Raw genomic sequence first — 22,213 nt, forward strand, 5'->3', positions numbered from 1 at the left:
GCTTACCCTAGCTCATGTGTGTTTCATAACTTCTTTTTAAAAAATAGATATATTTATTGATTTTGGAGAGGAGGAGGAGGAGGGAGAGAGCTAGAAACATCAATGATGAGAGAGAATCACTGATTGGCTGCCTCCTGCACACCCCACACTGGGGATCAAGCCCGCAACCTGGGCATGTGCCCTGTTTTGGAATCGAACTTTGACCTCCTGGTTTATAGGTTAGCACTCAATGACCTGAGCAATGCCGGCCGAGTCATAACTTCTTTTTTAAATAATTGATTTTAAAGTCATTTGGAACAGTTTGGCCTTGTCTTATTCATCTCTGACTCTGAATTAGGCAGGCCCAGGCAAAAGACAAAGTAAAATCAGCTCTTGATTAACTGTTTAAAAAGAGCATTCTATTAGGTGCTAATCACATTAGCAGAGGTATTACAAAGTGTTGACCCAATCTGGTGACTTTAGGAAGAGTCTAGGTCGTAGGCTTGATGAATTCTTCTTTTCCTCTATCTTTTGCTGTCCTCCAAAGTGACTGTTTCTACTCTCTCTTTTATAGTAATCACCATTAATAACTCTGATTGCCAAATAAAAAACTATGTGGGGATCAGAGGTGCTGGAACGTCTTGCAGACCTCCAAAAAGAATCTTCAAGAATAGTCACGGCTGTTTGACTTATGCAGCCTTGTCCTTTGTACCTGTGCGTTGATGGATGGTTGAGGGGTGCCTTGGACACAGTTATGTGTCAAGAAGAGGTTACCCTTCCTTAAGTTTGTGTGGCTGACTGCAGTGAGGCATCCCTGTGGTAGTTGGTAATTACAGTGACCAGCTGTACCATGCATTTGGATACAAGGGATTGACCAGTTCTCAGGCCAGTCCATTTCTCAAATTCCAGGAGGGGTTAGGCAGTGGAATAGCATCATTATTTTTTAGACTCTTTAGTTCAGTAACCAGTCTAATAACATGAAAGCAAATAAATGAAAGTGTTCTCATCCCTCCCCACCATAACTGGAAAATATTTAAAAATTGCTGTTTTTTAATTGAGAGTAATAACACAGTCCTATATTTTTACCCAGTTGAATTGGAAGGGGCTCATTTAATAATGAGGTTTTTACTGTATTGAATTTGTTTTTACCCAGAGTGCTTCTTTTCATACTAGCATAGACTTCTGCCTCACTCTTTAGACCATTTCTCTGCATATTTTCATTTTCAGAAATGGATAGGCTAAGAAATAAAAGAAGATGAAATTCAAACCAGTCAGTTTCATCTGGACAGCTGGGTTATCATAGCCCCTCCATCACCTAGACTTGATTTATTTGTACTAGGAGGACGCATGTCTCACTCTCTTTTTTTTTTTTTTCTTTCATTTCCAGGAGGGCTGTTGGCCCGCCACTGTGCTGTTGAACAGTATGCAGTCCTTTCGGGAGCAAAGCAGTTACCACGGAAACCAGCAGAGCTACCCACAGGAGGTACACGGCTCCTCCCGGCTAGAAGAGTTCAGCCCTCGCCAGGCCCAGATGTTCCAGAATTTTGGGGGCGCAGGTGGTAGCAGTGGCAGCAGTGGCAGCAGCAGTGGTGGTGGGCGGCGAGGGACAGCAGCGGCTGCAGCAGCAATGGCTAGCGAGACCTCTGGCCATCAAGGCTACCAGGGTTTCAGGAAAGAGGCTGGAGACTTCTACTACATGGCAGGCAACAAAGACCCCGTGGCGGCGGGCACCCCGCAGCCTCCTCAGCGAAGGCCTTCTGGGCCTGTGCAGAGCTATGGACCCCCCCAGGGGAGCAGCTTTGGCAATCAGTATGGGAGTGAGGGTCATGTGGGCCAGTTTCAAGCACAGCACTCTGGCCTTGGTGGTGTGTCTCATTATCAGCAGGACTACACGGGGCCTTTCTCTCCAGGGAGTGCTCAGTACCAGCAGCAGGCATCCAGCCAGCAGCAGCAGCAGCAGCAAGTCCAGCAGCTGAGACAACAGCTTTACCAGTCCCATCAGCCTCTGCCACAAGCCACTGGCCAGCCGGCGTCAGGCTCGTCCCACCTGCAGCCGATGCAGAGGCCCTCCACGCTGCCATCTGCCGCTGGCTACCAGCTACGCGTGGGTCAGTTTGGCCAGCACTACCAATCTTCTGCCGCCTCCTCCTCCTCCTCCTCCTCCTTCCCGTCACCACAGCGTTTCAGCCAGTCTGGGCAGAGCTATGACGGCAGTTACAGTGTGAATGCTGGATCCCAGTATGAAGGGCATAATGTGGGTTCTAACGCACAGGCTTATGGTTCACAATCAAATTACAGCTATCAGCCTCAATCTATGAAAAATTTTGAACAAGCGAAGATTCCACCAGGAACCCAGCAGGGGCAGCAGCAGCAGCCACAGCAGCAGCAGCCACAGCAGCAGCCTCAGCAGCAGCAGCCTCAGCAGCAGGCTCAGCAGCAGCACGCTCCACAGCACGTGATGCAGTTCTCCAACGCTGCCACCAAGCTGCCCTTGCAGAGCCAAGTGGGGCAGTACAGCCAGCCCGAGGTTCCTGTGAGATCCCCCATGCAGTTCCACCAGAACTTCAGCCCCATTTCTAACCCTTCCCCAGCTGCCTCTGTGGTTCAGTCTCCAAGCTGTAGCTCGACCCCATCCCCTCTTATGCAGAGTGGGGAGAATCTCCAGTGCGGCCAAGGCAGTGTGCCCATGGGTTCTAGAAACAGAATCCTGCAGTTAATGCCTCAGCTCAGCCCAACCCCATCGATGATGCCCAGCCCTAATTCTCATGCTGCCGGCTTCAAAGGGTTTGGACTAGAAGGAGTGCCAGAAAAGCGCCTGACAGACCCTGGGTTGAGTAGTTTGAGTGCCCTGAGTACTCAAGTGGCCAATCTTCCTAATACTGTCCAGCACATGCTACTCTCTGATGCCCTGACACCTCAGAAGAAGACCTCCAAGAGGCCCTCCTCTTCCAAGAAAGCAGACAGCTGCACAAACTCTGAAGGCTCCTCCCAGCCTGAAGAACAGCTGAAGTCCCCCATGGCAGAGTCACTGGATGGAGGCTGCTCCAGCAGTTCCGAGGATCAAGGCGAGAGAGTCAGGCAGCTGAGTGGCCAGAGCACTAGCTCTGACACCACCTATAAGGGTGGAGCCTCAGAGAAAGCCGGCTCCTCCCCAGCACAAGGCGCTCAGAATGAGGCCCCCAGACTCAGCGCCAGTCCGGCAGCCAGAGAAGAGGCGGCCTCGCCAGGTGCTAAGGACACGCCATCATCTTCCGAGGGCAACCCAAAAGTCAATGAGAAGACCATTGGGGTGATTGTCTCCCGGGAAGCCATGACGACTCGGGCAGAAAAGCCTGGTGGGCAAGATAAAGGCTCTCAAGAGGATGATCCCACAGCCACCCAAAGGCCACCCAGCACAGGTGGGCCCAAGGAACTCAGTCATGCATCAGTTTCCCAGCCGGAGCCTCCAGGAGGAGGGGGCAAAGGAAACAAGAGTGGCGATAACCCCAACCACAATGGAGAGGGCAATGGCCAGAGCGGGCACCCCACAGTAGGCCCTGGCTTCATAGGCAGAACTGAGCCTAGCAAATCTCCCGGAAGCTTGCGCTATAGTTACAAAGACAGCTTTGGGTCAGCCATGCCAAGAAGTGTCGGTGGCTTTCCTCAGTATCCTACAGGACAAGATAAGGGAGATTTCACTGGCCATGGGGAGCGGAAGGGTAGAAATGAGAAGTTCCCCAGCCTCCTGCAGGAAGTGCTTCAGGGTTACCACCACCACCCTGACAGGAGATACTCTAGGAGTACTCAGGAGCATCAGAGCATGGCTGGTGGTCTAGAAGGAACCTCGAGGCCTAATGTCTTAATTAGTCAAACCAATGAATTAGCTAGCAGGGGCCTTTTGAACAAAAGCATTGGGTCCCTATTAGAAAACCCCCACTGGGGCCCCTGGGAGAGGAAATCGGGCAGCTCAGCTCCAGAAATGAAACAGATCAGTTTGGCTGACTATCCAGTTCCCAGAAAGTTTGAAATAGAGCCTCAGTCATCAGCCCATGAGCCCGGGGGTTCCCTCTCCGAAAGAAGATCAGTGATCTGTGACATTTCTCCACTAAGACAGATTGTCAGGGACCCGGGGGCTCACTCGCTGGGTCACATGGGTGCTGACACCAGACTTGGGAGGAATGAACGTCTCAATCCAAGTTTAAGTCAGTCGGTCATTCTTCCAGGTGGTTTGGTGTCCATGGAAACAAAACTAAAATCCCAGAGCGGGCAGATAAAAGAGGAAGACTTTGAGCAATCCAAATCCCAAGCTAGTTTCAACAACAAGAAATCTGGAGACCACTGCCATCCTGCTAGCATCAAGCACGAGTCTTACCGAGGCAATGCCAGCCCTGGAGCTGCCACCCATGACTCCATCTCAGACTATGGCCCTCAAGACAGCAGACCCACGCCCATGCGGCGGGTCGCTGGCAGAATGGGTGGTCGGGAGGGCATGAGGGGTCGGTCCCCTTCTCAGTATCATGACTTTTCAGAAAAACTGAAGATGTCTCCCGGGAGGAGCAGGGGCCCAGGGGGAGACCCTCATCACATGAACCCACATATGACGTTTACAGAGCGGGCCAACCGGAGTTCATTACATGCTCCCTTTTCTCCCAACTCAGAAAGCCTGGCCTCTGCGTATCACACAAACACGCGGGCTCATGCTTATGGGGATCCCAGTGCAGGTTTGAATTCTCAGCTCCATTACAAGAGGCAGATGTACCAACAGCAACAAGAGGAATATAAGGACTGGAGCAGCAGCTCTGCTCAGGGAGTGATCGCCGCGGCCCAGCACAGGCAGGAGGGGGCCCGGAAGAGCCCAAGGCAGCAGCAGTTCCTGGACAGAGTGCGGAGCCCTCTGAAAAATGACAAAGATGGTATGATGTATGGCCCACCGATGGGGGCTTACCATGACCCCAGCGGTCAGGAAGGGCGCTGCCTCATGTCTGGTGATGGTCTGTCTAACAAAGGCATCGAATTGAAGCATGGCTCCCAGAAGTTACAGCAAGAATCTTGTTGGGATCTTTCTCGGCAGACTTCTCCAGCCAAAAGCAGCTGCCCTCCAGGAATGTCCAATCAAAAAAGATATGGACCACCCCATGAGACCGATGGGCATGGGCTGGCTGAGTCTACACAGTCATCCAAACCTAGCAATGTTATGCTGAGGCTTCCAGGGCAAGAGGATCATTCTTCTCAAAACCCCCTCATCATGAGGAGGCGTGTCCGTTCTTTTATCTCTCCCATTCCCAGTAAAAGGCAGTCACAAGACTCGAAAAACAGCAACATTGAAGATAGAGGACGCCTCCTTCACCCCTCAAAAGAAGGCGCCGATAAAGCGTTCAATTCCTATGCCCATCTTTCTCACAGCCAGGACTTCAAGTCCATTCCCAAGAGAGAATCCGCCAAGGACCTCACAAGTTCAGACAATAGAAACTGCCCTCCTGTTACCCTCACAAGTCCTGCTAAGACCAAAATCCTGCCCCCGCGCAAAGGACGGGGACTGAAATTGGAAGCTATAGTTCAGAAGATCACTTCCCCAAATATTAGGAGAAGTGCGTCCTCGAACAGTGCAGAGGCTGGGGGAGACACGGTCACTTTGGATGACATACTGTCTTTGAAGAGCGGCCCTCCTGAAGGTGGGAGTGTTGCTGCTCAGGAGGCCGAGATGGAGAAGAGAAAGGGTGAGGTGGTATCTGACCTGGTCTGTCCAACAAACAAGGAGCTGAACATAGAAAAGCCTCTTGCAAGGTCTTCAGAGGAGTGGCGTGGCAGTGGGGACGACAAAATGAAGACTGAGACACACCCAGATACGGTCACTGCTGGAAAGGAACCCCCTGGTGCCATGACGTCCGCAACCTCACAGAAACCTGGGAGTAACCAAGGGAGACCAGATGGTTCCCTGGGTGGGGCAGCGCCTTTAATCTTTCCTGACTCAAAGAATGTACCTGCAGCTGGCGGACTGGCCCCTGAGGCAAATCCGAAGGCAGAAGAGAAGGAGACCGATGCAGTGACGATTTCCCCCAAACCAGAGGGTTTCCCCCCAAAGGGGTACTTCCCTTCAGGAAAGAAGAAGGGGAGACCCATTGGTAGTGTGAATAAGCAAAAGAAACAGCAGCAGCCACCACCTCCACCCCCTCAGCCCCCCCAGATACCAGAAGGTTCTGCAGATGGAGAGCCAAAGCCAAAAAAGCAGAGACAAAGGAGGGAGAGAAGGAAGCCTGGGGCACAGCCAAGGAAGCGGAAAACCAAACAAGCAGTTCCCATCGTAGAACCCCAAGAACCTGAGATCAAACTAAAGTATGCCACCCAGCCACTGGACAAAAGTGATGCCAAGAACAAGTCTTTTTTCCCTTATATTCATGTAGTAAATAAGTGTGAACTTGGAGCCGTTTGTACAATCATCAATGCTGAAGAAGAAGAACAGACCAAATTGGTGAGGGGTCGGAAGGGGCAGAGGTCTCTGACCCCGCCACCCAGCAGCACTGAGAGCAAGGCGCTCCCAGCCTCGTCCTTCATGCTGCAGGGACCTGTGGTGACCGAGTCTTCTGTGATGGGCCACCTGGTTTGCTGTCTGTGCGGCAAGTGGGCCAGTTACCGGAACATGGGTGACCTCTTTGGACCCTTTTATCCCCAAGATTATGCAGCCACTCTCCCGAAAAACCCACCTCCTAAGAGGGCCACGGAAACGCAGAGCAAAGTTAAGGTACGGCACAAAAGCGCTTCCAACGGCTCCAAGACGGACACTGAGGAGGAGGAGGAGCAGCAGCAGCAGAAGGAGCAGAGGAGCCTGGCCGCCCACCCCAGGTTTAAGCGGCGGCACCGCTCGGAAGACTGTGGTGGAGGCCCTCGGTCCCTGGCCCGGGGGCTTCCCTGTAAAAAAGCAACCACAGAGGGCGGCAGCGAAAAGACTGTTTTGGACTCAAAGCCCTCTGTGCCCACCACTTCAGAAGGTGGCCCTGAGCTGGAGTTACAAATCCCTGAACTACCTCTTGACAGCAATGAATTTTGGGTCCACGAGGGCTGCATTCTCTGGGCCAATGGAATCTACCTGGTCTGCGGCAGGCTCTATGGCCTGCAGGAAGCGCTGGAAATAGCCAGAGAGATGGTGAGTACGAGAAACTCTTACCAGCTTGCTCTTTATCTTCTTTTTGGTTCTGTTTCTTCCACCTTTATCTATTTCAGCCTTACTGTTTTAGTCTTAATATCATGTTGTAATTCCTCCAGATTAGAGCCGCTAGGCCCGAATGATGGGCAGAAATTTGGAAGATTTATTTAACTTCTAATTTTATCAATAATATGTGTTTATAGTTTACAAAGTCAAGCTAGTGCAATACAGCTTATTAAAATAGACGTCCTCCAGGCCTCCTGAGAGAGACTTCTCATTCATTCCCCTGCTAGTTTCCTGTTTCTAAACAATAAGCTTCTGCTATTTGTGTTATTTATTGATCCATTTTTCAACATCTAATACTTATGAAGTATGCTATGGCGATATATCCTTTTTTCTAAAACTTCTCATAATCTCTAAAATTACTAATTCATGTTATTATTTGCTTTTTATTTTTTTTGGACCACATCTCTCTAATTTAAACTTTGCCATTGAAATGTTTTTCTTTAAGTCTGTTTCATAACTATTGTACTAGGGTGTTCGTCACCATCATTTGTTTCTTCCCCCTAGTAAACGCTCTTTCCTGAATCCTGTATTTTTGCCTTTCTTAGTCTGGACTTTTACTTAATGGAGTGTATCATCCTTTAGCAATTTCCTGAGAAAGGGTGCATGGGAAGCACATACGTTGAGATTTTGCCTACTGAAAATGTCATTATTCAGTCATGTTTAATTGAAGATTGGTTGGGTATAGAATTCTAGATTTGAAATCATTTTCTCTCACTATCTTGGTGTCATGACTGCTGGCTTGTCCTGTAGCTTCTAGGGTTGCAGTTGAGAGGACAAGAGGGGTGTTTTTGGTTGTTGTTTGTTTTGGGTTTTTTTTAATTGGTTGATTGGTTTTACAGAGAGAGGAAGGGAGGGAGAAATAGAAACATCGATTTGTTGTTCCACTTACTTATGCATTCATTGATTGATTCTTATTTATGCCCTGACTGGGATTGAACCCGAAACCTATCAAGAAGCATATCAGGACGGCACTCTACCAACTGAGCTACCCAGCCAGGGCCTGGAGTTCTGATTTTCATTTGTTACATGTGTGTTCTGTCTTCTCCCTGGGAAGGTTTGAGGATCTTTTCATGTTCCCTTGGGGTCTGACATCTCAGAACGATAGGCATTGAGGTCAGTCTTTACTCATTGTGCTGGCTACTCTGTGAGGTTTAGCCACCTGTAAACTCATGCCTTTCAGTTTGGGAAGTTTGTCGTGTGTTATTTCTTGCATGATTTCTTTCCCTCTGTTTTCTCTGTTCTCTCTTTCTGGAATTCCTGTTAATTAGGTGTATTGTACTTTCTGAGTTGATTCTCTGGCTTTATCTTTTCTCTCCTGTTCTGTGTTCTCTCTGCCTTTTTGTTCTAATTTTTCCATGTTTTCTTCAACTTTTATCATCTAACCTTATAGTTATCTTAATTTCTGATATCTTGGAGAGCTTTCTCTTCTCTGAATATCCCTCTAGCACAGTGGTTCTCAACCTTGGCTGCACATTGGAATCACCTGGGAATCTTTTTTAAATCCTGATTTCTGTGCCGCGGAGGCCGCAGCAGCGAGAGTTCCAGGGCCTCCCCCCCCCCCTTTTTTTTTTAAATAGTTTATTGATTTTTATTTTATTTTATTTTTAAATATATTTTATTGATTTTTTACAGAGAGGAAGGGAGAGAGATAGAGAGTTAGAAACATCGATGAGAGAGAAACATCGATCAGCTGCCTCCTGCACATCTCCCACTGGGGATGTGCCCGCAACCCAGGTACATGCCCTTGACCGGAATCGAACCTGGGACCCTTGAGTCCGCAGGCCGACGCTCTATCCACTGAGCCAAACCGGTTTCGGCCCAGGGTCTCCCTTAACTGCTGTAGTAACCTGGGTCCAGGGCCTCAGTGGTGCTCCTGATGTCCCTCACCCAGCCCTGAAGATCCCAGGTGGGCGAGGGAATAGTCAGAGGGATTGTGATTTCCTCAACGGCCCAGAAATCAGGATTTTAAAAAGATTCCCAGGTGATTCTAATGTGCAGCCAAGGTTGAGAACCACTGCTCTGAAGAGACAGTTACTTGGTTGAATTGGGCTGAGTTAGGGATCCAACTCCTCTTACAAACTCGGAGTTAATGCTCTGGTTGCCAGCCCCATCTTACAGCACCCACTTTCTGAGACACTGCCTTCTCAGGATCTGTGCCACAAGGGGCTGGCTTTCTAGGGACCCCTCTACTGCACTCATTCTCCCTGCTTCCTTTCTGTCTGCTGATTCACTTATTCTTTGTCTATTCTATTTCCAGCTTACAGAATTTGGACATCTTTTTTTAAATCTTTATTGTTGAAAGTATTACATGTGTCCCCTTATTCCCCACATTGACCCCTCCTGTCCACCCCCACCCAGGCCTTCACCACCCTCTTGTCTGGGTCCATGCGTTATGCATGTATGCATACAAGGTCTTTGTTTGATTACCTTCCACCCACCCATCCACCTCTCCCCCGCCCTACCTCTGAGATTCCTCACTCTGTTCCATGCTTCCATGTCTCTGGATCCACTCCATTCATCAGTTTATTTTGTTAATTAGATTCCACTTATGAGTGAGATCATGTGATACTTGTCTTTGAGTTATTTTACTTAGCATAATACTCCACAGAATTTGGACATCTCTGGTGTGTGGTTTCCTCTCCCATTCTTCATGTCCTCATGAATTTGTCTTATAAGTTTATCCCTGTATTTTTGTGGGAGGGAAACTGATGTGTAAATGTATGGTTTGAACTACAATATTTAATTAGATGAGAGTTTTTTTGTATTAATTTATATTTAAAACTTATAGTTGACAATTATACAAATGACTTTCAATCATAATAAGGATTTTATCAGCCAGAATCATAGTATTCTTGGACACTTTTTACTGTCCTCTCCCACCCCTTTATCATTGAATTATCCCCAGAATTTTTAGCAGTGTTTGATAAAAAGGAAATACTCAAACTATAGTTAAAATGTAATTAATGTGAAATTTATATATTTTTTAAATTCGAACATTCTAATTGTAACACAAGGGGCTTGTCTTTCCCACATGTTCTTTCTTCTGTTTCCTTCCCTGTCTCCATCGTTGATGTCACTCCCAACCCCAGGTTTGAAATAGATTTACTTCTTAGACACAGTGACATATTAAAATGCAAAAGTCTTAAAGTGATACAACATTTAAGATGCTAAAGTACAAAATTCTCCAAAATAGTCAAGTCTAAGCACTCAGTAATCCATTAATCATCATCTTGTCCCATTTCATGGCCTGCTTGCCAATTTTCCTCTAGAAAGTTAAAATATTTGGTGGGTTGGTTTGTTCTGCTTATTTGTTACTTTTTGGTGTGTGTCATGTCCATCCATCAGTGTTTTCTTCATTACCGCATAGATTATTATTATCTCTTAGAGCAGCGGTTCTCAATCTGTGGGTCGCGACCCCTTTGGGGGTCGAACGACCCTTTCACAGGGGTCGCCTAAGACCATCCTGCATATCAGATATTTACATTACGATTCATCACAGTAGCAACATGACAGTTATGAAGTAGCAACGAAAATAATTTTATGGTTGGGTCACAACATGAGGAACTGTATTTGAAGGGCCAGAAGGTTGAGAACCACTGTCTTAGAGTAATGCTTTCATATAAACTTTTGAACATTCTATAAAAATAATGGGTAACCAGTAATCAGGCTAATTCCTGCCTAGCAAAGCCTTCGATCCTGTGTCTCAATCAAAGTCTAGTTTATAGGAAGTAGAAGGTACTCAACAATGATGTGACTGCCCTAAGTCACAACTCCTATCATCCCCAAAGTTTGGTGAACAGTGGAGCTTGCATTTTTAAATTCCTAATCAGGAATCCATGTCTTCAGAAAGTGACAATTTAGTCTATTACTTGTCAGCTTTGATCCTAAAATAAATCTGGAATGTTATAATTGGAACATATCCACTGAATATGATAAATCGGTCTTTTCTAACCCATCCCCCATAACCTGCATTGACTAACTGGTTAAAATAACATGAAGCGTTTTGGGTACAGAACATTGAAAGTAATTTTTTTGTTTTTTAAAATATTAATTGCAGCCTCAACTGTTTCATAAGTGCTTCAAATTAATCATGTGTTCTAAGGAATAAAAAGTTGGAATGCTTTATTTAAAGGTAAAAGGTATAAAAACGGGTATTTCTGTCCCTACAATTCTGTATAATAGAGTCTCTATACCTAGATGTTTTAGTTTTCTGATAGCTCCATCAGGGCTGCAAATTCTACCATCTCCTTTAATGACAGGTTTCAGAACACAAACAGTTGAGCAATCTTTTTTTTCTAATAAATATAATTGATGTATCACATTATATTAGTTTCATGACCAATCTTAAATCTCATATTGCAGCTTTAAGCTTATTACTTTACTAGAGGCCTGGTGCACGGATCCGTGCACATTGAAAGGAAATTAATTTGAAGGTGGCTGGCGGGGTGGGACTGGGCAAGATGGGCCAGACACACCCTGGAGCCAACCTCCCATGGCCCCACCCCAACCGGCCGCACCTGGAGTGGCGCTGGGGCTCGAAGGGCATCTGCAGAGTGAGTGGGGTCCCTCGGCCTGGCCTGTGGGGATCAGGCCAAAACCGGCAGTCCGACATCTCCTGAGGGGTCCCAGAGTGTGAGAGGGCACTCTGCAAAGTTGCTGTTGCTCAGCAGCTTCTGTGTTGAGCGTCTGCCCCCTGGTGGTCAGTGTGCATCATACCTACCAGCTGGTCAGCCAGTCGCTTAGCCTTGTATATAGACAGATACTACAGGCCCAGTACACAGGATTTGTGCACTGGTGGGGGCGTGGCCTGCGGGGATCGGCCACTGTGGGAGTGTCACTTGTCCTGGTCTGCCTCGTGGCTACGGACCTGCCCTCTGAGCGGCTGCTCCCAGGTCTGGCATCTTCTGTGGAGCTGGAGCACTCGCCTCTCCAGGGGACCCGGTCAAGGCTGGGCCCAGGTTCAATAGCACTGAGAGGCGACGGAGTAGGCCTCATTCCCACCATAGTCACGAACTTGCCTCCCAGCCTCTGGGGTCAGCTCCAGGAGCCCGGTGGGCGTCTGGAGGAGGAGGTGGCAGGGAGTGAGGAGTAGGAGCCTGGGGCAAGGAGGCAACGATCACAGCCCAGGTTCCTGCTCATAGGCCCTGAGGTTCGCAGCAGGAGCAGCCGCTCATCCGGTCAGCCTAGCGTTGCTCCCACTGTGGTAGCGCACTGACCACCAGGGGGCAGCTTCTGCATTTAGCGTCTGCCCTCTGGTAGTCAGTGCACATCATAACGTCTGGTCGACCAGTCGTTTTGGTCATTCCGCCATTTGGTTGCTGGGCTTTTATTATATAGGAGGATTGTACCTACTCACTTTGCCAGTGCCCTTTTAAAATATTAACTTTCTCTTTCCTCAAGTCTATTCTATTTATTTTACTTCCCTCTGTTAGAATAGAATGCTGGCTTTTATGTTGAATTTAATTTTTCAAAAGACTAGCACATCCGTTTTGTTCTCCTAAGCCACCCAGTGAGATAGGAAGGGAGAACATACCATTCCATTACCCCTAGAATAAAGGAAGACTCAACTTTAGTGACACACACTCAGACTTAGTGATGTGTTGATTTTAAAAATGGTTTAAAAAGTTATGCTTCTTGGCTCTTTGAGCTGATGTTCCACTATGACTACAAGATCCTTTTCTGTTATGCTTAGCTTTTATTCTAATGTACTCAAGAACAGATTAAAATTACACTAACTTGCCTTCTTTTATTTAATTTGATTGATGACATTTCAAATTGTCAAGGTCGTTTGAGTCTGGTTTTATCTTAGATTTTAGCAGATGCATCCAATTTTGGTCTGTTTAATAAGCATGCTCTCAATCCTATTATGTTGAGATAAGGCCACATATATTTTATTAGAGACCCATTTTGGCCTATGTATTTATCAGGTGTTTTGACAAGCATGATATAGCAAAATAATATGGAGTACTCAAGAGACAGTGGCTCCTCTTCCTATAAGTGTAACACTACTCTGAAAATTGCTGAAAACTAGAAATTCTTGTACATACAGTCTTCACTCTTCTTCCTTTTCTGATTGTAGGACTTAATCCATTCATTCCGTGCAGTCCTCTGGTTTTGTCTAACTTTGACCTCTGCTTACTTATCTTGGTGTAATTATGTATGTGAATCCACAGTGACCTCTGGCTTGGATGGTGTGACAGAGTTAGTTGCTTCTAAGAGGCATACATGTGACTTGGTGTGTAAAAATTACCTTTGACACATTTAGGAATGCGAGGCCCTGAGGATTGTGGCATCAGACAGGGACCTGGTAACCATGGATCTCTGGTGTGTCCCTTGACAGCACAGCCCAGCTTTGCCTGCACTTGTTCCAGTCCCTCCTCCCCCACCAGGCTGACAGCATCATGCAAAATTTTTCGTCTTTTTTTTACCCCACAGTGTATGTTAAAGAACTGGTTTTAGTAAAAAAAAAAAAAAAAAAAAAAAAATTGGGGTCAGTGTATTAAAAATAATATTTAAAGTGTATTTTTAATACAAGTTTAACTAATGGAAAAAATGTTTCTTCCCCAAGCTAACAGCCTAACATCCTCCTTGATTTACTTCACATTGTGACAAAAACATTATTTGATAAGCATAAAAGTATTAATACATTGATTACATTATTAAAATGTGACCGCATGTTAAAACAACAAAAAAGGTCAATTCCCCTTTCTGGTTATCTGTAAAATAAAGGATTTCTCCTAGATGCTCCGTGAATTCCCATCTATGTTGTGCTCAAGTTAGAAGCCTAGCAAGGATGCTGATACCAGCATCCTGTTCCTCACTCCAGTGTCCGGCTCCCTCTCCCACCTCCCATCCAGATGCCCCACAGGGACCTCTGCTGGACTCCCTCTCCCCTCGCCCTCCCTCACACACTCTCCATTCCCCTCCCTCCCGCGTCTTTCCTCCCCCTCCCTCACCTGCCCTTCTCTGGCAGTCACTTGGTCTTTGTTATCACAGCTCACACTTCTGTCACAGCCTGTCTGCATTACACATCAAGGCACCCAGGCCTGCTCACCTCTGTTCCCACAACTGTTAGCTATAGCGGAAAGTTGTGTAATTATCTACTACCTCTTGCTCTCAACAGTTATCTCTTCTTTTTTATCACTACACGATGACCTTGAGAATAACTCAAAATTTGGCTTTTCTAAATTCTAAGGAATCGCATGTGAAATTTGCAGTTTTGAATTTTATTTTTTATATTAACTTACAGAATAAATTGTGACAAATTGTAAGACTTAATTTTCCTACAATGTTTATTTCTTTTAGGTGTAGAGATATCATTCCTGTAATGTAAACTAGTTATCGCTAATATGTTAAAAGAGCCAACAAGGTCTCCCTAGTCAGTTGCTCAGTGGTTAGAGCAGCCATGGGCAAACTACGGCCCGCGGGCCGGATTCTGCCCGTTTGAAATGAATAAAACTAAAAAAAAAAAAAAGACCGTACCCTTTTATATAATGATGTTTACTTTGAATTTATATTAGTTCACACAAACACTCCATCCATGCTTTTGTTCCGGCCCTCCAGTCCAGTTTAAGAACCCATTGTGGCCCTCGAGTCACAAAGTTTGCCCACCCCTGGGTTAGAGCATCCGCCCTCAGTCTGAAGGGTCATGGGTTCGATTCATGTCAAGGGCATATGCCTCGGCTGTAGGCTCGATCCCCAGTGGCAGAGGATGGCAGAGTCCTTGCTAGAAAACCACTGAAAATCTGAAGTTGGTGCCTGTGTCACTCAGTGGGTAGAGCGGCAGCCCATGCACCTTAAGGGTCAAGGTTCGATTCCCAGTCAGGGGTGTGTACCTGGGTTGCAGGTTCGATTCCCAGCCCTGGTTGGGGTGAGTACTGGAGGCAACCAAGCGCGCTCTCTCTCTCTCTCTCTCTCTCTCTCTCTCTCTCTCTCTCTCTCTTTCTTTTTCTCCCTCTCCCACATTTTACTACAACCTCAGTGGCATTGGATGGTCTTAAATATATAATTCTTTTTAATTTTATTGCGTTGGTGATATTGCTATTGTTTCCTATTAATTTTAATGTTTTATGTCCATTGATTATTAATTTGGAATTTTAACATTTTTCCTCAATTTGCTGTCATTTTTCTGTGCATAGTTTTCCTATTCTGAATAACTTCAATTGTCTGGAAAATTCAGATGTGTGGAAGTCCTTTCTTCAGGAGTGCCCCGTAAATAAGGCATTAGGAGAGCTCTTAGATCAGTGGTTCTCAACCTTGGCTGCACATTAGAATCACCTGGGAATCTTTTTAAAATCCTGATTTCTGGGCCTCATCCTCCGGAAATTCTGTTTCTTTGTTATGGGGTGGGGCCACAACATTAGTAACAAAGAAACAGAATTTCCGGAGGATGAGGCCCAGAAATCAGGATTTTAAAAAGATTCCCAGGTGATTCTAATGTGCAGCCAAGGTTGAGAACCACTGTCCTAGAGGCTTTTGAGTTGAGGTCACTTTAAAAGGAACTAAGTACTGCGGGCTGGTGCTGTTCTGCAAGGTGTTCTCACATGTCATTTTAGTAAAGATGTGTCCACACTGAGCGTGTTGGGGAGAGATGAAACCGAAGAGGAAATCCAACCCCATGCGAGCCTGTTCCTGTTTGCCAGAAAAGTGGAGTGGTTTGGGCTGCATGCGCTTCTGTGAGAGGACACTGGATTTGAATGTGTGGGCAGCACACTGTTGGAGGTCATGTGTGGTAGGAGAACAGAACTGAAGAACTGCCACAGAAGCAGATGCGTGAGACCAAGGTCAACAAAAGAACAAATTTCTGCCTGAAACTATCAAGTAGCTTATAGAACAAACTCACTCAGTCTCGTTACCAAAACACTTTACATCTGTCTTTTACACAGTGTCTTGGTGCTTATCCTGGTAGTTCCTTGTAAGGCACAGTCTGCCAGGGACCGTCGCCGCGGGCCTACCTTCATTACAGTGGGCATCTGCACAAGGTTTTGGTGGTGGTGTATTTCAGTGTGTGCCTCTTGAGAGAAAAATGTGAGGTTCGGGGTCCTAACACTGGTGATTGCTGTCCTAGACTGGCCATCGAGAGGACAGCCTCCACTTTGACTCAGAATAAGCGAGAGAAACAGTTACTTTATGAGAACATGACCTAATGACTCAAAACACAAGTTCCAGATCTGTCCAGCTGCCCACTGGCCTCCCTCAAAACCAGTGCCCCTCACCTAGTTCCATGTCCTCTGCCCAACCAAAGACCTGGAGCCATCTTACTCTCCTTCCCCTGTTTCTCCCATCCAGGCAGTCACTGTATCCTGTTTTTATTTCCTATGTAACTCAAATCCCTTTCATCTTCATTGCCACCCTACTGGTCCAAACCAGCGTCCTCTCTCATCACAGTAGCATCTTAATGGGTCTCCATACCCTTTAGTTTGAACACTCCCACTCCATCCTCTACTTTGAAGTGATCTTTCTAAAAACCCAAGATGGCCATGCCAGTGCCGGCTTACACCTGGTTTACTGGCGCCCTGTCCTCATTCATTCAGCCGTCTGGTTGGCATCTGTTAGGTGTCAGGAACAAATCACCAGGTCGCTGCCTTAGATTGGGAATCCAGGTAGAGTGTGCTGAGGAGCTGAGATGGGAATAATGAGCCAGCCTGTGAGACTAGAGAGCGTTTTATTTTTATTTAGTTAGTTGTTATCCTTTTTTTTCTATTACAGTTCACAAGAGCACATTTTAATTTTCTTTTTTAATCATCACCCTAGAATATGTTCTTATTGATTTTGAGAGAGCAAAATATAGATATGAGAGAGAAACATTGATTGGTTGCCTCCTGTATGTGCCCCAACTGGGGGTGGAACCTGAAACCTAGGTATGTGCCCCACGGTATCAAACATGCAACCTTTTGATGTATGGGCAACAAACACTCCAACTGACTGAGCCACTTCGTCAGGGTGACAAGAGTGAATTTTAGACGGAGGGTACAGGGCCTATAGGGAGCAGTGTGGGGAGATGGGATTGAATACGGGAGAGGGTAACGCAGCTGGAGAGGCGGATGCCTGTGGCCTGTGGGGGCAGGAGTGGAAACAGGTTTCTGGGTGAATGTGCCATTTCTTGAAATAGGAAGGCCTGCAGGAGGAACAGGTGTGATGGGGAAGTCAGGAAGTGTGTTATGTTCATGTGAAATCTAGGGAGAGAAGTATGACTATTTCGGAATTGGAATTTCTGACAGTTTCTAAGCTTAGATCAACAGGGTGTGAGTGCTGCGAGGGGTAGGGCTGTGTAAGCTCCCAGAGGCTGCGCTAACTTGCCCAAGGGGCCAGGTGAGTCAGGAAGGCTCATGGAGCTAATAACTGGACTCCTATCAGGTTGTTGTAAGGGAAAATGGGACATGTCATGACAGTCTATTGACATTTAAAAATTGGAGGTGGGGGAGGTAAGTATTGAATTTGGTCAAGACTTCGAATCCTGGTCCTGTTACTTGCAAGTTTCCATTTTCTTTGGCTGTTGAAGTGAGGATTGGCCTCTTCCTGAGTCTTTTCCTACTCTGGGATTAAGTTTCTAAAACAGAAACGAAGAAAAAAAATGTCCATATCCATGAAGATGGATTGAGCCAATAGTTCTTAAACTTTCTTGGCGATAAAAAACGCCTGGGCTGCTGCACATTGACTAAAATCAACTCTGAAAACTCAGTGTTTAACTAGTCAACTAGCTAGAGACAACCAAAGTTCGATCATAAGCTAGTCCCTAACTTTGGTACCAGAGCTCCCAGTCTAGGTTTGGACAGTGTTTCCTTCCAGTGCAGTGTTTCTGGGAAGAAAAGGCGTGGGGGTTAACAGCACCGCTGTGGGAGGGGTGACCTGAAAGGCCCTGTGCGGTACCGCACACATTATCACCTCATTAAGTGACCCCTAAAGCAGCCAGCTCTCGGGTGTGGGGACCATGACCCTGTGGGTAGTTGCATTGGCAGGAGCTGAAATCCGCCAAGGCCGGCTAGTTTTTTCAAGTTCCTTTCTGCTGGAACTTTGCCCCGTATAAAAGTGCCTCTGCTGTCTGTTCCTTTTCAGGCCGCTCCTGCCCTTGAACTTCCAGAATAGGGTGGCTTTGCCCGACGAGGCCTTAACTCATAAATACTCAGTTCCCTCAAGGGGATGAGCAGATGAAAGGATTGGTGAGGTTGAGGTGGAAGTCAGTCTGGGCAAGTAGGAAGCGAGGCAGTAAAGATAAGAAAGCCCTCCAGAGCCAAGAATTTGGAGCTTCTTGGGCGATTTAAGTTCCAGCATAAGCCGCATATATTTGAAATGTTGTTAAAAGAGGCCTATTGTGGCAGTAAATTAAGTCATTTCTGCAGCTGAAACTGTGAAGAGCTAAATCTGGGTGCCTCGCAAATCGAGCGGCACCGTAACTGGCTTTCCGGAAGCATGGACCCACCTCCTGGGTGGGATGAACTGGGGAGAGAAATGGGATTATACCCAGAGTCACTTTCCTGGCAGGTAATTTCTTTTACAAGGTACCTTTTTTTATTTAGAAAGCACAAAAGGTAAGGGTTTCTCTATATAAGCCAATCCATGGTTGAGCAAAGGGTAAAATAAAAATAAGCTAATACATAGTGTTGTGCAGCCTAAATTTCAAGTCTCCCTACTTAGAGAACAGACCATTCTGTGTCTTCTCCCAGGGCTGCAGGGGCTCCTAATCCTGCTGGATTCCCACATTTCCCTGGTTCTCCGAAAACACCAATTACTGCCCAAAATCGGAACTTCTGCCCTTTCCTTTTTAGCTTCTTAAAGGGCACAAACCCCATTTTTAAAAAAATCTTCATCCAAGGATATTTGTCCATTGATTTTTCAGAGAGAAAGGGAGAGACAGCGATAAATATCGATGTGAGAGAGACACATCGATTGGTTGCCTCCTGCACGCACCCCTCAGGACCTGGGCCTGGAAGAGCCTGCACCCGAGGTACATGCCCTTGATCAGAATCGAACCCGGGACCCTTCGGTCCACAGGCAGACACACTGTCCTCTGAGCGAAACCGGCAGGGGTGGGCAAACTTTTTGACTCGAGGACCACAATGGGTTCTTAAACTGTACCGGAGGGCCGGAACAAAAGCATGGATGGAGTGTTTGTGTGAACTAATATAAATTCAAAGTAAACATCATTACATAAAAGGGTACGGTCTTTTTTTTTTTTTTTTTTTTAGTTTTATTCATTTCAAACGGGCCGTAGTTTGCCCACAGCTGGGCTAGGGTGACAAACCCCTTTTTATAACATGTAAAAACTCTCCTAGACAGAGTTATACTGTATATTGTTTTTTAAAAAGTTACAGCTTCTTTCTCCTATTACAAAAGAAAACTTCTAATTAGAAATATTTTAATGGAATATTTTCACCTGTGGGCAAGATAAAGCACAAATTGTTTCAGGCAGAAACCCAGGTGTGGCTCGCCCAGAGAAGCTTCCTTAGTGAAATCTATGTTGACTCTGATAAATAGAGTTATGAAGAATATGTATTAACAATAGACATTTTGTGCGAGAGAAAACAATTAAACCAAATCTTTTTTGTAACGCTTTAATATTGGAGGTGAAGACTGGTACTCATTTAAATTGTGGCAAGTGGAAGCATTTTATTTGGGAAATTGCTTTGTTTGCCTTCGTAAATTTAGTCTTGCTGAATCTGAAGACTATAAACCCAGGAGAATTAGAATTAGTCAGGGAATTCTAGAACATTTAAAACCCACAGCGAGATCCAGGCTGCCTGGCTCAATTGGTTGGAGTGTTGTCCCGTACACCAAAAGGTTGTGGGTTCCGTTCCTGGTCAAGGCACATACCTAGGTGGTGGGTTTGATCCCGGGTCAGGGTACATGTGGGAGGCAATTGATCTGCTTCTCTCTCACATTGATGTTTCTCTCCCCTCACCCTTCCTTTCTCTCCAAAAGCACTAAAAACATACCGTTGGGTAAGAACTTAAAAAAAAAACACAAAACACCCACAGTGAGTAGCCAGCACCTGTGCCCATCACAGATGCTGTTCATTCCACGTGTGATCATTCTAAACAGTTTCAGCTTTGTGGGCAGCCTGATAGGAAGACTTACTAGTCCCTGTACTAGTGCTTGCCTAGAAAACATTATCATCGATAAAAAGTGTCTGTATTAAAACAGGTAGTTGAGGGGGGGGGGGGAATAAAGTGTGGTTAAATACTGGACCTAAATGTTCAGAACAGCTGCACAGAAGTTGTAGCATTGATGGTTTAAGTTTAATCACCAGGAGTGGATTGTTTTAAAAGCCAGCCCTGATGTCCATGCTGCTCCTCAACTCCAGCGTCCCATGGCCTTGCACGTAAGGCCAGGCCTCAGTTGTTTCGGGCTCTCCGTCCCATGGGATCTCTGCTGGGACTTCCGTTTTTTCCTTCTATTTTTATACAGGGTATCTTAGGGATACCCTGCATGTCATTTTTAAAATATTCTTTTCCTTCACTGTTGAGCACATTCAGGGTTGGGGGTGGGGGGTTCCTCATTAATTCCCTTAAGAGATTGATTTTCCACTCTGCTCCCTCCCCCTCCCTCCCAGCTGGGTATTTTATCCCCAATGTACTGTTGAGAAAATCAAGGCTTAAATGAATGGACTGGTCCAAGCCCACAGTTGGTGGGAGGCAGGCCAGGGGCCGCCTCCTTCCTCTCATGGGCCACACCCAGCTCTCTCTCCACTTTTCATGGCATGCCTTCGTCTCCTTGTAGACTGCCTGTGTTTGAGGCAGGGACCTAGAACAAAATAACCCGCTGAATATAAGGAAGGCCAATACAGGAGATGTCAGCTGACTGGAACATGTTTTCAACTAGGTTTTCTTTCTTTCACTCTGGGATAAACAAATTATAAGAAAAACAGCTTGCTACCGGAGATGTATTTTTTAAATTTTTTATTGATTTTGAGAGAGTGGGGGTGGGGAGAGAAACATCGATTGGCTGCCTCCCACACACCCCCTATGGGGATTGAGCTCATAACCCCCACAAGTGCCCTGACCAAGAGTCAAATCAGGAACCCTTGGTGCATGGCATGATGCCCAACCAACTGAGTCACACCGGCCAGGGCCAGAGATTATTTTTTAAAGCAAGTTTTAAGTTGTGTCTTGGAGTCACTTTGATAAAGCTTAGTCTCTACCTAGCATCTTACAAGAATATGCCCAATAATAGAATGATCACTCTGAGGCGATAGAGAATAACCACTCTGATCCAACTAAGTGCGGACTGAGATGTTCCAGGAAGATCTAGCCTTACCTTCAGTTTCCCAGAAAATGTCATTTGAAATTAAACCGATTCCTGAGAATTCCAGTTAAAATTTTGCTCTAAATCCAGACCACTCTGTTCTGTAAATGGAATGTTTCTAAGAGTAAGTAGCTTTTAGAATGAAGGCCACATGTGTCCTCTCCTCGGAATCCTGCTGCACTGATGGCTTGCACTGTGCCCACCACGTGAGGCACCACCTCTCAGCAGGGCTGCCGTCTCACCAATCCCAGCGGCTGCAGCTCATCACCAAGTCCTATTGGTTTTACCTCCACGGTGGCTTGTATTTACACACACACCCAAACTCTTCCATGACGCCCCTGACCCATGGCTGCTGTGGACCCCTCAGAATCAAGTTCCATTGTGTGCACCCTCCACATCCTGAGAGCTCATTCCGGCCCACCTTCCCTTCCCTCTCTGCCCGAGTAGCTCCTACTAGTTCTCTCTCCACTGTGCTCAGCAACAAGAACGGTTCTGACCTCCTTAACCAGGTCTCACTGGACCTCTAGGCTCTGAAGTACTGTTCACATCGTAACAGCTCAGTTTGGGTTTCTTACCCCCCCTCTGTAAATCCCTTGAGGGCAAACACTTGATGGACTTGCCACCCTGCGTTCAGCCCCTTTGCCTCGCACAGGCAGGCAAGAAAAAGGTGCTGAATGGACAGAAAGGGAAGATGATTACATTTCTGAAGTAGAAGCCATTTTTAAAAACTTCAATGTCAGAGCAAAGACCACTGAGAATCAGAGGCGCCTTGATCATCTGCTCCTTCACAGCCTTTGGCGAAGCCAG

The 22,213-nt window shown here is 46.4% G+C and overlaps 1 protein-coding gene across 4 annotated transcripts in view; it reads left to right on the forward strand.

Annotated features, from left to right (window-relative positions):
* Positions 1-22,213, forward strand: part of TCF20 (transcription factor 20) — a 163,278-nt gene that overhangs the window by 118,573 nt on the left and 22,492 nt on the right. For all 4 annotated transcript variants that reach the window (XM_059680760.1, XM_059680762.1, XM_059680761.1 and 1 more), the window contains one exon: positions 1,367-7,099. In XM_059680760.1, coding sequence (XP_059536743.1) covers positions 1,367-7,099 — 5,733 coding nt within the window. The remainder of the gene's footprint in view (positions 1-1,366; positions 7,100-22,213) is intronic.

Source organism: Myotis daubentonii, chromosome 2, assembly GCF_963259705.1.
Source record: "Myotis daubentonii chromosome 2, mMyoDau2.1, whole genome shotgun sequence".
NCBI lineage: Eukaryota > Metazoa > Chordata > Mammalia > Chiroptera > Vespertilionidae > Myotis > Myotis daubentonii.